Here is a 14,166-nt window from a genome sequence, read left to right as displayed (position 1 = left end):
AATAGACGTGCATAATTTTTATGTAAATAATGTTTCCAATAAAATACTGTAAAAGCAAGAAAATACAATAAAAATTCAAAATGAGCCTCGCTCTTATCTCATAGAGATAATGTAACAGTTATTTATTATCTCCTAGAGAAAATGTAACAGTTAGATTGGGTAATTTGATTAAATGTTACATTTAATCAAATTTCAGATCAGTTTTTCTTGGCATACATTTAGGATCACTGTAAACTGTTTATGTCTAGGTACTTTTTATATTTTAGATGAAGGCTGCAAATCTTTTGATTTTAATTCAGAACATTTTATTTAAATGCTATGGGAAAATATAAGTAACAGTTCCTTGACTTTTCAGTAGACTAAACAATACAACTTTCTTCGATATGATGCTCTCCATACAGTATGTACTAAATAATCTAGCAAGGACTGGAATGTTTTTTAAACCTATGGGCTTTCTTTCAAGATTTTGAAACAGGATCCCATCACTGAGGAACAAGTGGAATTAGATGACCTATAGTCATTTCCAAATAATATATTCTATAGCATGATGATTCTAAATTCTCAGCTACCATGGTCCATTTGAGATTAGGAGAGTTGTAGTCCATGATATCAAGGCTACCAGTTCTGGGAATCTTCAAACAATACCTTCTCAGTAAATGTCTGTTCTTATTTTTGTAAACTGAGAAATTATTTAAAAGGATGCAGATGGTAGTTTTAGTTTTGTCTTGAACTATTTTACCCCATCATTTGCAACATTTTGTTTTTACTCAATAGTCTATAAATGATTTCATTACTTTGGTCTCATACTTACATTTGCAGACATTTGGAGCTCCTGTTTGGCCATTTGCAGCAAGCCAGGGTTGGTCATTGTAAAGAGGGGCACAATGCTGACAATGAATTCCTGCAGTATTATGTTTACAAATGCATCTCCCATGGACCTAGCAATTGAAAACAACCATGTCTGCAATGGCATGTGTACAGATTTCAACATTCAGATATCACCATTACACAATTTTAGAGTATGTGCTACTCCAGTGTTTCTCAACCTTGGCAACTTGAAGATGTCCGGACTTCAACTCCCAGAATTCCCCAGCCAGTGAATGCTGAGGTTGAGAAACACTGTGCTACTCTAAGGCAATAGAATATCCCTTTGTAACTAAAATAATTCCCTTTTGAAAACTGACGACTCCAAGCTAGATAATCAGCACACTTCCCTACCATGAATTTCATTGCGTGTAACACCTTCTAGTTGTAAGAGGATTTGATATTCTTAATGCTGTTTCCTACACAACCAATGGGTTGTATGGTGTTTTTTTTTTAGAATTAAGCAAATATATACGTAGATACTGGGAAACTGAGAATAGGGAGAGGCTGCTACAGCTCATGCGGAAAGTAAATTATAAGGAATGGAAAACATATAATTGGAGAAGGAAGACAAGGTTGCAGTGATACTATTATTCATATTCCAATCTTCCATTACATATTTATTATACTGCACAACTTTCTCAACATCGAAGCAATAATACTTTAAAAATGCTGCCAAAAATGAAATGCATTTTTCTGAAATAAAGTACCGCTTAAGCATCACAAACACACTCTGTAGAAAATAAATGATACCGTTGCATTTCTTGAATAATCTTGGAATGACTGATTCCTATTTAATTCTGTTTAAAAATAAGATATACATACATTAAACATATTAGTTTATATAAAATGATACCCATTGTAATTGGTCTTCCATTAAAATACTTGCCTGTTCCTTTTTATATTATTTTTCTTAGTACTTTGTAACTTCATTTTATTTTGGCTCCAAAGTAGTAAAAAAGAGTGGCCATCTGCTTTACACACTTCATGTATTATATGTGTTGTAGAGTCAAGCTAGAAGATGAAAATGCAATCTGTGGAGGACTAGGAAAAGTATTGCAGACAAAGATATTTTCTTTAGAAAATACGTATTTCTCAAGATTATTCTGCATCCTTCAAGATATTCTTAAGAAGGCCTGATTGTGGTGAGCACGTATTTACGGTATTGGAAGGACATTTATGAAAACCATATTATAAAATATTCTTACGGTGCTGCAGTGCAACATTATTCAATCTTGTTTAGAATATTATGACAAGGTACTGTACATAATAGCAGAGTAGACTTAATGGACTTAATACTTCAATGTTATTATACCCACATGTCAACTATATGATTTAGGAGAGTCAAACAAGATATTCCGTTGTATTTGATTTATCAATGCACCTATTTACATTGATGATAGGATGTACATATTGAAGCCAGTGTCCTATATAGTGGAATGGAACTAGAATTCAAGGGAGGCATTCATAACAATAGGTTTCCTTCAAACAATGTCTTTCTGCAGAGAATTCAAGCCCCTAATTCTTATATACACATGTATTTTGCATTCTTGCCAACTAAGATCTGTAGTTAGTTTTGGAATGCAAACATTTCCTTTGGTAGTCCCAAATGTGCTTTTTCAAGAGGCAACTGGACTTTCTGGTTTTTCTTTGAACATGTTTTGCTTCTCATTCAAAAACCAGAAAGTCCAGCTGAAGAAGCTTCTTGGGTGAAAAGCAAAATGTCTTCAAAGAAAAACCAGAAAGTCCAGTTGCCTCTTGAAAAAGCACCTTTGGGACAACCATGTCTTGGATGATTGAGAACCTCCATAGACATTTCCTTTGGTAAATATGAAAGATCACATTGTTCCTGCTTAGTGATATGGAAAATGGAACATCCCATATGGTGCATCATACGTAATACCATATTCATAAAAAGCATGTCAGTTACAAGTTGCATACCAAAATTTCTAGAGGATACTGGATTAACACTGATCTAAATAATTCCATTTGAAAATGTTATTAGGAATTGCCAAACAGACACATTTCCCAGGCTGTTTCATTATTTTGTGAATCAACACAAGCATTTAACCAGAATCCTTTTACACACACACTATTTTTCATTCTGTCACTAGGCCTTTCCCTTTCACTTCACTCACAGACTGCTTTTCTTCTTAGCTTGACAGTTCTCTCGTAATGTCATTTATTATGCTATACAAGGCAAACACTGTTACAAAAGTTGACCTATGTAAGATAAACGAGTGACTGATTTTCACACATGAAGACAGTTGCTAGGGCATGTTTCCTTCCATTGCCTTTTTGTTCTTGAATTAATATATTCAATTAGTTCTTTTCAAATTGCCTGTTGTTTTTTAAGAAAATCCTTCATGACTTATGTTCCTAATATACTGTATCAAGAAAGGAGTGACTAATCAGCTGTAGACTAAGATGCCTTCTCTTCTCCCCCCTTGATTGTTCTTAATTGCATTGAAAGATGTCTTGAGTTTTAATTTACAAGTGCAGGGAGGTTTGTTTTTAATAGATGTCATAGGAATGCATGCTGAAAAAGTAAAAGCCTTTGAAACAATATCAAAAGAATAACAGAAAACCATCCTTAGAAAATGGTTTTAAACTATCAATCTTGCACTACGCTTTTTTCAAGAGAATGAAAGGCAAAATGTCACAGCAATAAATATCACAATATAAAGGATTGTTTTTTGTACTGTATGACCTATCTTGCAGCCACTTTGAAACTGGTTTGATTAACTACATTTTAATTTTTATTTTGAGTGTATAATTACAGTGATTGTGAGAATGCTTAAATGGAAATATATTTTCTAAATAAAAATGTCTTTTCCAGTTTTGATATTAACTTTTCTACTATTTCTACTATTGAACAAGTAATCCTAAATCCTATTAAAATTGCAAATGGAAGATTTCATGAGATAAATAATTCATTAACAATAACATTTAAATACCAACATGTTATATGCCCAATTACCAATGAAATGTTACATAAACTGTGAACAGGTATATAAGTGTAGTTTATTAAAAAAAACCTTTTAAAATATTTAAAATTAATTATCTGAAAGATTACTAAAAGGTAATTTCAATAATCCTATGACCAGGTGCTAAAAATGCCCTTCTGAAGGGTTAAGAATTCTGAGACTGAGGCTTGTAATGAGTTATAAAAAGGACCCAAAAAGATTTATTAGACATGAGTGGGACTTGAAGAAAGACAAGGAAATTATCAGAGTGCTAGTGGGGAAAGATGGCAAGAGTTAGATATAATAGGGAGAAGACTGAACTGCTTAATTCCTTCTTTGCATTTATTTTAACCAAAAGAAAAAAAAGCAGTCCAATCTATCAGAAAATGCACCTTGGGGGATAGAAGACAAATACCAATCAAATTAGCAAAGATGTTATGAGATAACATGGTGCTTTTAATGAAGTTGCTGGGGCTAGAAAGATTACATCCCAAGATACTAAAGAAATGGCAAATGTGATTTCAGAACCACTAACTGTAATTTTTGAGAACTTCTGGGGTGCAGGGGAAATGCCAGAAGACTGTTAAAAAAAACCAACATTGTTCCTGTTTTTTTTTTTTAAAAGGAACAAAGAAAACCCATGACATTGCAGACCAAACAGCTTGACCTTAACATCTGGAAAAATTCTAAAAAAGATAATCTATAAGTTTGCAAATGCTTAGAAGAAACAGGGCAATTACTAGAAGCCTACATGGGTTTGTGGAAGAATAAACTGGGGTGGGGTTTTTTTTGACAAATTGACTAATAGATCAAAAAATGCTTTGGATATGGTGTACCAAGACTTCAGTGAAGCATTTGATAAAGTTGACCATAACCTCCTTCCTTAATAAACAGAAAAATGTGGGATGGAGAGTCCCACTACCAGGTGGAGTTATAGTGTTTGAACAACCATATCCAGTGCCTGGACCTAAATCTATGTTTACACAGAGGGAGATATCTCAGGGTTCTCTCTTGGACCCGGTGTTCTTTGACATTGATATTATTTACTATATTTTTAATAACACTGAATATATTATACAAATAGTCCTTGATTTATGACTGTAATTGAGTCTGGAATTATAATTGTAACTCATTGTGGTAGTAATTCTTGACATCATATGACCACACCTGAACCACACCTGATTGTTCCATATTTTTTGTGGTGGTTATTAAACAAATCAATTTTACTCAACACATGTTTTTGCTGGAAACTAAAAATAAATGATGGAAATTGCCAAAAATGTTGCAAATGTTATATGACCATGGGACATTGCAAATGGCCATAATGGGGAGAAGGAAAGAAGAGTCAGCAACTGGAAAACATAGTATTCAATCCAGTATAGCAAAAAAAGATAAAAACTTTGGCATCTGAAATAGGCTCTTTCTCCTGGAACAATGGGATGAACTAATCTGCCTCCAGCAGCTCAGGCAGGGAAGTTGCTTCCCAGCAGGCAACCTTTTATTATAATCATAAATTGTACACATGCATAGATAAAGGGAAAAGAACATTTATAATTCAAGGAACTGGAAAAAGATTGTGGAAAAAAGATCACGGGTGTGCTAAAACCTCCAGAACTAAGGAGTGGCATAACCAGTTTCAATAAAGCAGTCAATCAGGAGAAAAGTTCCATCTAAAACAAGGAATAAGGTCCAAGGGACACATAAATGCACGCAGCCCTTATAGTTTTTCAAGAACTTTTGATGCCATTTCAAAATATTTGGATTTGAAGTCCTGCTGAATTGATTCAGTAATAACCCAATTCCCCATTCCCTCCCCACTCTGGGGCCAGCCAGAGGTGGTATTTGCTGGTCAGGGACGTGCAGTCAGGGGAGGCAGGGGAGGCAGAACCTCACCACTGTCATCATGAAAAGAAAAAAAATTAAAAGGAAAAAGGCTGAGGTAGTTGCTGCCAGAGTCACAGTGGATGACTCTGCTTAGTGCTTAACTGTTTAAAAAAGCCTCTAAAAAAGTGCCCTCTACAGGAGGAGGTGGGAGAACCACGTGCCTCATTTAGTCTATATGATCACTCGAGCAGAGTTAAGCAAGGGTTAAAAGCCGAAAAATTCCTTATGTAGATGAGGCACGTGGTTCTCTCGCCTCCTCCTGTAGAGGGCACTTTTTAAAGGCTTTTTTAAACAGTTAAGCAGAGTCATCCATTGGAGACTCTGGCAGCAGCTAACCCAGCCTGACCTCAGCAGCTCTTGCCTTTTTCCTTTTACATTTTTACATTTTCATCATGGCAGACAAGAGCAGAGTTGAAATCCTCTGTGAAACAGCTGGAAAAGGTATGTGGGTCGGAGGGAGGGGAGGAATTCAAAATTAATGTAATTTATAAGTAATTGTATTATTGTAATTAATGTGTGTTTGTGTATGTTTGTGTGTGTGTGTTTTACCCGCCTCTGCTGGCTTGCGGGCTGGCACTTTTTTTAATGTTTCGGAACCATTCCCATAAATAAACGCATTTATTTGGCAGTAGGAAATCCCTCAGCTGGGAAGTGTCTGAGTTGAATTTGACAACCCAAAACTGTTAAAGCGAGGAGGCTGACCATTCAGCAGGCATGTTTATAACCATTTTCCGTTTCCTGTCTAAGGGGAACCACTTTAAGTGTGGGGTGTCTTCATTAATATAATCTGCCCCTGTCTCCTCCTGATGCTGTTTTGTAGGAGAGGGGAGAAAGATGGGTTCTCCCTTGGTGTGGTAGAGCTCTTCCGAAAGCCCTGGCGCTGTGTCCGCCATAGATGCGGGATGCCTCTTTGTCTGACACAGCGGCGGGGCGTCTGAATGCCCTGCTGCTGTGTCCGACATAGGACGGCGTTTGCCGGCTTGCCTCACCAGCCATAAACCTCACCACACGTCACTGTTGCTGGTTCTCCAAACTACTCAAAATTTCCGCTACTGATTCTCCAGAACCTTTCAAAACCTGCTGAATTTCACCCCGCTTTTACTGTAACATTTTAAAGTGGCCCAATTTAATATAGACTCCTTATAAGGAACCACTTATCTTCAATATTATTCTAGGGCATCTAATATTTCAGAGGAGTCATCTTGAAATTCTAACGTTCCATCAAAATGGCATCTAGTTGAGCATAAGATTTTCAAACAATTATCTGCCTTTTCAAGATTTGAACAATACAAACTTACCACATGGAAGACTCCTGCTGCTTTGACAGGCCTAAAACCTTTAAGAGGTGCACAGTGATCTGCATGGCCGTTGCAAAAACAGCTCCCCTTCACAATAAAATCATAGATTGCGTAGTAAGTTAGCTGTGGTGGGTTTGCATTCAGATTGTTGCTGTGACATGGGCAGGATTGTCGCTTTAGCAGTTGCACTCGAAGGTTCGTGATTTTCAACTGTGCCTGAATTTTAAGACTGTAAGGGTCATCAGCAGGGTTTGGAGGTGACAGAGCTCGATATATAACCTGAAAATAATAAATAAATTGAAACTAATCAGTGAAATAAAACAAGTATGCCGACTAGAAATTTAAAAATGTTTGTGTAGAAGATGAACAGGTTGAGCCCGAGGGAGGGGTTACATGCATGATCAGTCTCAAGTCTCTTTGCACCCACAAAACATCTAAATCTATCCCACCTTGAATTCTGTTGAGTCTTCAACAGTCAATTTGCTTTGACCATTAGTAGTTCAGATTCTTGAAGAAGTCTTAGCATATATTCATTTGAACTGCCTTGACTCCTGATTTCTTGTGCCTGACAGCTTATAAAGACAACTGTTAGCACCTCAACATAGTTAGAGCAAGATATAGTTTCTTGCAGATTTCATTTATTGAAAGCCTGTGACCTCTAACTTTATTTACAATGATTTTAGGTTTTAGATTTTAAGATTGTCATTGCATGAGGATTTTTAGTGTTGGAAAAATGCCTTTGAATGAACCAGTAATAAAGCTCCTAGCTTTGTCCTGTCCTTGAGGCTGTAGAACATTTCACCAATGAACAAGATTTTGTTCGTTTATGAAACAGAATTACTAGCTTGGCTTTCTTTCCTTAATAATAAAGGAATCACACATTTGTATCTATGTTAATCATGAAACACATAAGATCTAGATCCATTGGGGGGGGAGAAATAATGATCACCTAAATTTCTGCTGAATAATGCTGCTTTAGTTTAGTTTCAATGCACACTACAAATGTGAAATTTAAATACAACCTTTTCATCTATAACAATTATTTTGCCATCATAATCTCTGTTTCTGAAGTAAGGATATAACAAATATGTTCCAATAATATCTCAACTTCATCTGAGTATATGTATTCTGTATTAAGCTGCAGTAGGAGAAGCATGTTACGTGTCCATTGAAGGCTGTTGTCTAGCGGAACCCAGGAAGAAAGACTTCTCTGTTGTACCACCTTTTCTAGAGACTTCTCTGTTGTACCACCTTTTCTAGAGAATCCATCACCCACATCCATCACCCCAAGAGATCAGATTGTCTCTGACATTGAAGGCTCTGAAAATGTGGTTATGTTCAAGGCTTGGAATTCAGTTGGAGCCTGAGCACTGAATTATTTCAGTGAAATAATTGTATTGAAATTGTTGTATTGATGATTCCCTCTCCCTCCCTCTCTCCCTTCCTCCCTGTCACTTTTTTTAAAATCACAGCAGCTGATTGATATTTTGAATTTTGTTTGGGTGTATTTTCTGCTGTTTTTTGTTGTTTTTGTTTTTACTAGCTACCCAGATCTGCTTGTTTGAGGCAGGTAGCCTTGTGAATTAAAGAAACCAAACCACATAAATAAGTTATGCAACCAAACATACTTTGAAACCTCAAAAGACTTATGTCGTGCCATTATGTTTTTCTGAATCTGGTTGCAACTTCTGTCTTAATTTTCCACAGATGATCCATACAAATTGAGCCTAACCACTGGCTCTTTCTTTCAATTCTATAGTATATGATAAATTGCAATCAGTACTGTAAGTCACCAAAACCAGGTATGGATGTCAGATACAAAAGACCAGGACCACATATGAAGTTCCAATTACACTAATTTATTGCTTATGCTTATGCACAGAAATGTACTCAATGAATGTTTAGCACTATTTTGGTGCTGGATAAGGATTAACAGAATATAAGGAGGGATTGGATTTAGTCCATTTAGTCCATGACTATATAGAGATTCAGGTTGATTCCTCTCTTGACTCCACCCCAACATTCTGCCACAACTTCGCCTATAATGGAAGAAGTAATCACAGGGGTTCTATGGAAAAGATCTTTTAGGTTAGATAAGGTGGTTCCAGGAAATTTCAACGAAATAAGTAGATAAATATAAATATATGTCTAGAAATATAAATAAATAAATAAATCAGCACATCTTATTTTAAAAACCATAAATTAGTTTATTCTCATTACCCATGCCAATATATATTTGGTGGAGCAAGTGAGGGAACCCTCTTGTGTTATTTAAATCCCTTTTTTAAATAATAAGGTGATGTACAAATTGACATACAAAACTGATGCAACCCTTGTCCAAAGCCTTTGCAATGGAATGATTTAGTTGGGTTTCTGATTCTACCAGCACACTGAATTGTCAGATTGTTTCATCTTCTAACTACTGTAGAGATACGGTGTTGATTTCAAGATCTAATCACTTTTTCTTAATCAAGATTCTTTGTTGACCCAGTATTGGCTTCCTTTTGAACTACCAAACTTTCCTTAAAACTGGGGCCACTTAGGGTGGGAAGGGTTGAAAGAGAAAAGAAAGGATTTACATCATTTACATTTCTGAACAGAATGAATGAAGCCTGCTTTTGTCTATTCTGTCAGCATGCCAAATTTGGCAGTGGCCAATGTGACAGAGACAAACCCAACTGGATATTTGAATGCCAGCAAGCATGACTTTAGAACATATCTAAGTGTTTTTATCATATACAATAATAATAAAAATAATCTGTTTGGTACATGTCAGTGTGCCAATTTGTAAATCAAATATTTTCTTTTGGGTGCATTGAAATGAGATTTGCTGTATGATGTAAAGAATAATAATGCTACTGTATTTCTTTAGATACCAAGGGAGAAAGAAACAAGAATGAGAAATGCACTGGGAAAACGATGGTCATGGGTTGTATTGGACCTGAGTAAAAAACAGTTCTGTATACTGTTGGGTGACTGGAATGGAGTGATAGACACTAAGAGAGATAAGAAGATTTCCCGCCTAAATACCAAGATGCGAGCAAAGTTACCCAAATCTTTCTTTGACATTATGGATGATTTTGAATTGAGAGATATTTGGCGAGAAAGAAATGCAGAGGAATGTGATTTCACTTTCTTCTCAGACAGGCATCAATCCCTCTCAAGGATTGATTTTATTCTAACCACTAATGATTTGCTTTCTAGGGTCAAGAAAACAAAGATTGCAGCTAGGATCCTTTCGGACCATAACCCAGTTTGGATGGAGTTGGGAAGGGTAGTGCAGGCAAGAAGGTCTTGGAGATTGAATGAAAACTTATTTAGATATGAAAAGTATATTAATGATTGTAAAAAATTACTATCTGAATATTTTGTTTTGAATATGAATAAGGGTACATCTATGGAATTTGTATGGGACGCAAGCAAAGCGTATATGAGAGGAGTTTTGATGAATATAAATAAAACACATAGAAATAAGCAAGGGTCAAAACGAACAGAACTGGAAGAGGAAATTAAGAGAAAAGAGCTCGAGTTAACAATGAACCCAGAGGATACAAAGGTTAAGGAAGCTATTAACATATTAAAATCTCAATTTGACATGTTGATCTCTGACCAGGTGGCTACTAATCTATTATATGCAAAACACAATACTTTTTGTAATGCAAACAAACCTGGCAGATGGTTAGCTTATCAGATTAGGAAAAAAAGGAAAACTCGAAATATATCTAAACTGATTTACAGAGGGAAGGAGGTGTTTCAACAGGAAGAGATTCAAAAGGCTTTCGGGGAATTTTTTACAGAACTGTATAAAGGGGATAAAATTAATGGTTTAGACATAGACAAATATTTAGACAAAGAGAAAATACCTTCAGTTAGAGAAGAACACAGGCAAAAACTGAATCAACCAATAACCTCGGGGGAAATCCTGCAGGTAATTAAGCAATTAAAGTCAGGGAAAGCACCAGGTACAGATGGCTTGACAGCGGTTTACTATAAAAACTTACAGTTAGAAATGGTAGAACCTCTTAGAGAATTATTTAATATGATTCAAACGGAAGGTAAAGTCCCTCCATCTTGGAAGACAGCGTTTATATCTTTGATACCCAAAGAAGATCAAGATACTACTCAACCCAAAAATTATAGACCTATTTCATTACTGAATGTAGATTATAAAATTTTTACTAAAATATTAGCAAATATGTTAATGTTGGTCACTCAACAATTGATACATACGGACCAAACAGGTTTTATACAAGGGAGACAGATGAAAAGTAATGTTAGATTAATTATTAATGCATTAGAATATTTGGGAAAGAACAACCAGATCCCTGCTGCGTTTATATTTTTGGATGCTGAGAAGGCCTTTGATCGAGTTAACTGGCAATTTCTGTTGAAGATATTGCAAAAAATGCAGATAGGAGATAATTTTTTACAGTCAATTAAAGCAATATACCAACAGCAAACAGCACAAATCATAGTCAATGGAAGTTTAACAGACTCTTTTCAAATTGGAAAAGGTACAAGACAGGGCTGTCCTTTGTCCCCATTATTGTTTATTATAACTTTGGAAGTATTGTTGAATAAAATACGGGGCTTGGATGGTTTAAAAGGGATCAAGATTAGGCAGCAAGAATATAGAGTCCGCGCTTTTGCGGATGATTTGGTCATAATATTGGAACAACCGCAGGAATCCAGTATGGTTTTAATGAATATGATTAATCAATATGGTCAAGTGTCGGGCTTTAAAATAAACTTAGGAAAAACCAAAATATTAGCTATAAATATGAATATTAAACAAAAGGAAGAATTAGGATTGATGCTAGGATGTGAGGTAGTTAAAAAAGTCAAATATCTTGGAGTTAACATTTTAACTTCAAATGGGAAATTATATAAGCATAATTATGAGCCACTTTGGCATAGCATACAGACAGAGATGAAAAAATGGGAGAAATTGCACTTATCTTTGCTGGGTAGGATAGCGGCAGTGAAAATGAACATTTTACCAAAATTTTTATTTCTCTTCCAAATGTTACCTATACTTAAAAAAGATGCGAACCTTTTAGAATGGCAGAAGGGTATCAATAAATTTGTGTGGGCAGGAAAGAAGCCGAGGGTAAAGATGAAAATAATGCAAGATGTACGTGAGAGAGGAGGATTGAAGCTACCTAATTTAAAACTATATTATGATGCAGTGGCATTATCTGTAATTAGTGATTGGATTCACTTAACCAATGATAGAATATTGAACATTGAGGGACACGATCTGGTATTTGGTTGGCATGCTTACCTGTTATTCAACAAAAAATTGGATAAGAACTTTAAAAGTCATATTTTAAGAAATGCTTTATTGCGGGTCTGGAAGAAATACCAATATAAATTAAATGACAAGTTACCCATGTGGGCAATTCCTAGACACGCAATTGAAAATATGAATACAGCACAAAAACAGGACAGAATTACCTACAGACAGCTTCTTACCTCGGAAAGGGGGGTATTACAATTAAAATCTTTAGAGGTATTAAAAGAGGAGAAGGTAGTTCAAACATGGTTCCAGTATGGGCAATTACAGGCTAGGTGGAAAATAGATCAAAAAATTGGTTTTATTCAAGTTGAGGATAATCTGTTTAAACAAATAAGAGATCAAAGCTTAATGCATATAAAGAGGATATATAATGTATTAATACAGATGGATTCGGAAACAGAATTAGTTAAAGATTGTATGATAAAATGGGCTCAAAATATTGAGGAACCAATAATGTTGGATACATGGGAAAGAATCTGGGTAAGAAATGTGAAATTTACACAAGCTCAAAATCTGAGAGAAAATTTTTACAAGATGTTCTATAGATGGCATTTAGATCCTAAAAAGTTGGCTTCTATGTATCCGAATGTACAGCCTAAATGTTGGAGGTGTGGTTCTCTCGATGCTACATATTATCATATATGGTGGACCTGCCAAAAGGTTAAGGCATTTTGGATAAAAATATGGTGGGTCATGCAAAATGTTTTTAAAAGAAGGATAAAGTTTAGTCCTCAGTTATTTTTACTAGGTATATGTACTGACTTTACAGTGGTAGAGACCAATTTGACTCTGCACCTGATAACTGCAGCAAGACTGTTGGTGGCGCAATATTGGAAGAAGGAAGACTTGCCTACAATCCAAGAATGGACATTGAAAGTAACAAACTTAGCTGAAATGGCTAAAATATCGGCATATCTCAAAGATCATTCAAATGAGAGATATAAACGAGACTGGAAAAAATGGATTGACTATATACAAAATAAATACGGGACTAAGAAATTCCAGTTAGCCTATGCTTAAGATCAGAAATGATTTAAACTGTTAAAAGTCAGTTCAGTAAGAAGAAGCTAAGGTCAATCTAGAATGTTAATTTCTTTATTTCTTTTTTTCTCAATAGATTTTAGACTGTGTTAGTTAAAAATCCATACCGTGTACGGGTTCTGGGAAGTCGGGGGGGGGAAGGAGGAGGGGGGGTGGGGGGGTGGAGGGAGGGAGGGGTACACACAACAAAAAAAAATTGTACTTCAATGTCTTAATGATTGACAAATGATGACATATTTGTGTTTTTTTTAAAGAAAAATAAAAAAGTTCTGTTCAAAAAAGAATAATAATGCTACTGTATTTCTTTAGATACCAAGGGAGAAAGAAACAAGAATGAGAAATGCACTGGGAAAACGATGGTCATGGGTTGTGTTGGACCTGAGTAAAAATGCTGAATCATTGGCTGGTGATTGAATAAATGGTAACAAATTTCAGAATGTGGTCCCTAATACATATGTTTCTAGACTTAACCAAATAAAGATTGAATTAAACAGATATGAAAAATCGCAACTCCCAAACCTGTGTACAAGTCTGAGTTCTATTTCAGTGACATATGTTCCCAACTACAATGAATTTTTAGCAACTATGGAACACGCAACATGTCTTAATATAAAAAAGAAATTAGAATTGTCTCAAACTGCAAGATAGTGGCAAATAAATTCAATAAATAAATAAACAAGCAAATAAATAATAAAATAGTTTGGAACCTAATAGAATGTTAGACAATTTCTTTTTTGCTAAATGTGGGAAATTCATGTTTCCTTTAATTAAAAATAATCTGCATTGTATGTTTTTTGTTCTTTCTGCATAGTTT

General features: G+C 35.3%; 1 protein-coding gene across 4 annotated transcripts in view; it reads right to left on the bottom strand.

Annotated features, from left to right (window-relative positions):
- Positions 1–14,166, bottom strand: part of NTN4 (netrin 4) — a 41,459-nt gene that overhangs the window by 10,640 nt on the left and 16,653 nt on the right. For all 4 annotated transcript variants that reach the window (XM_032221816.1, XM_032221819.1, XM_032221818.1 and 1 more), the window contains exons 3-4: positions 7,013–7,291; positions 812–938 (exon numbers count right to left, since the gene is read on the bottom strand). In XM_032221816.1, the coding sequence (XP_032077707.1) occupies positions 812–938; positions 7,013–7,291 (406 nt within the window). The remainder of the gene's footprint in view (positions 1–811; positions 939–7,012; positions 7,292–14,166) is intronic.

Source organism: Thamnophis elegans, chromosome 7, assembly GCF_009769535.1.
Source record: "Thamnophis elegans isolate rThaEle1 chromosome 7, rThaEle1.pri, whole genome shotgun sequence".
NCBI lineage: Eukaryota > Metazoa > Chordata > Lepidosauria > Squamata > Colubridae > Thamnophis > Thamnophis elegans.
The sequence above is the reverse complement of the archived record's forward strand: the minus strand, read 5'-3'. Positions and strand labels throughout refer to the sequence as shown.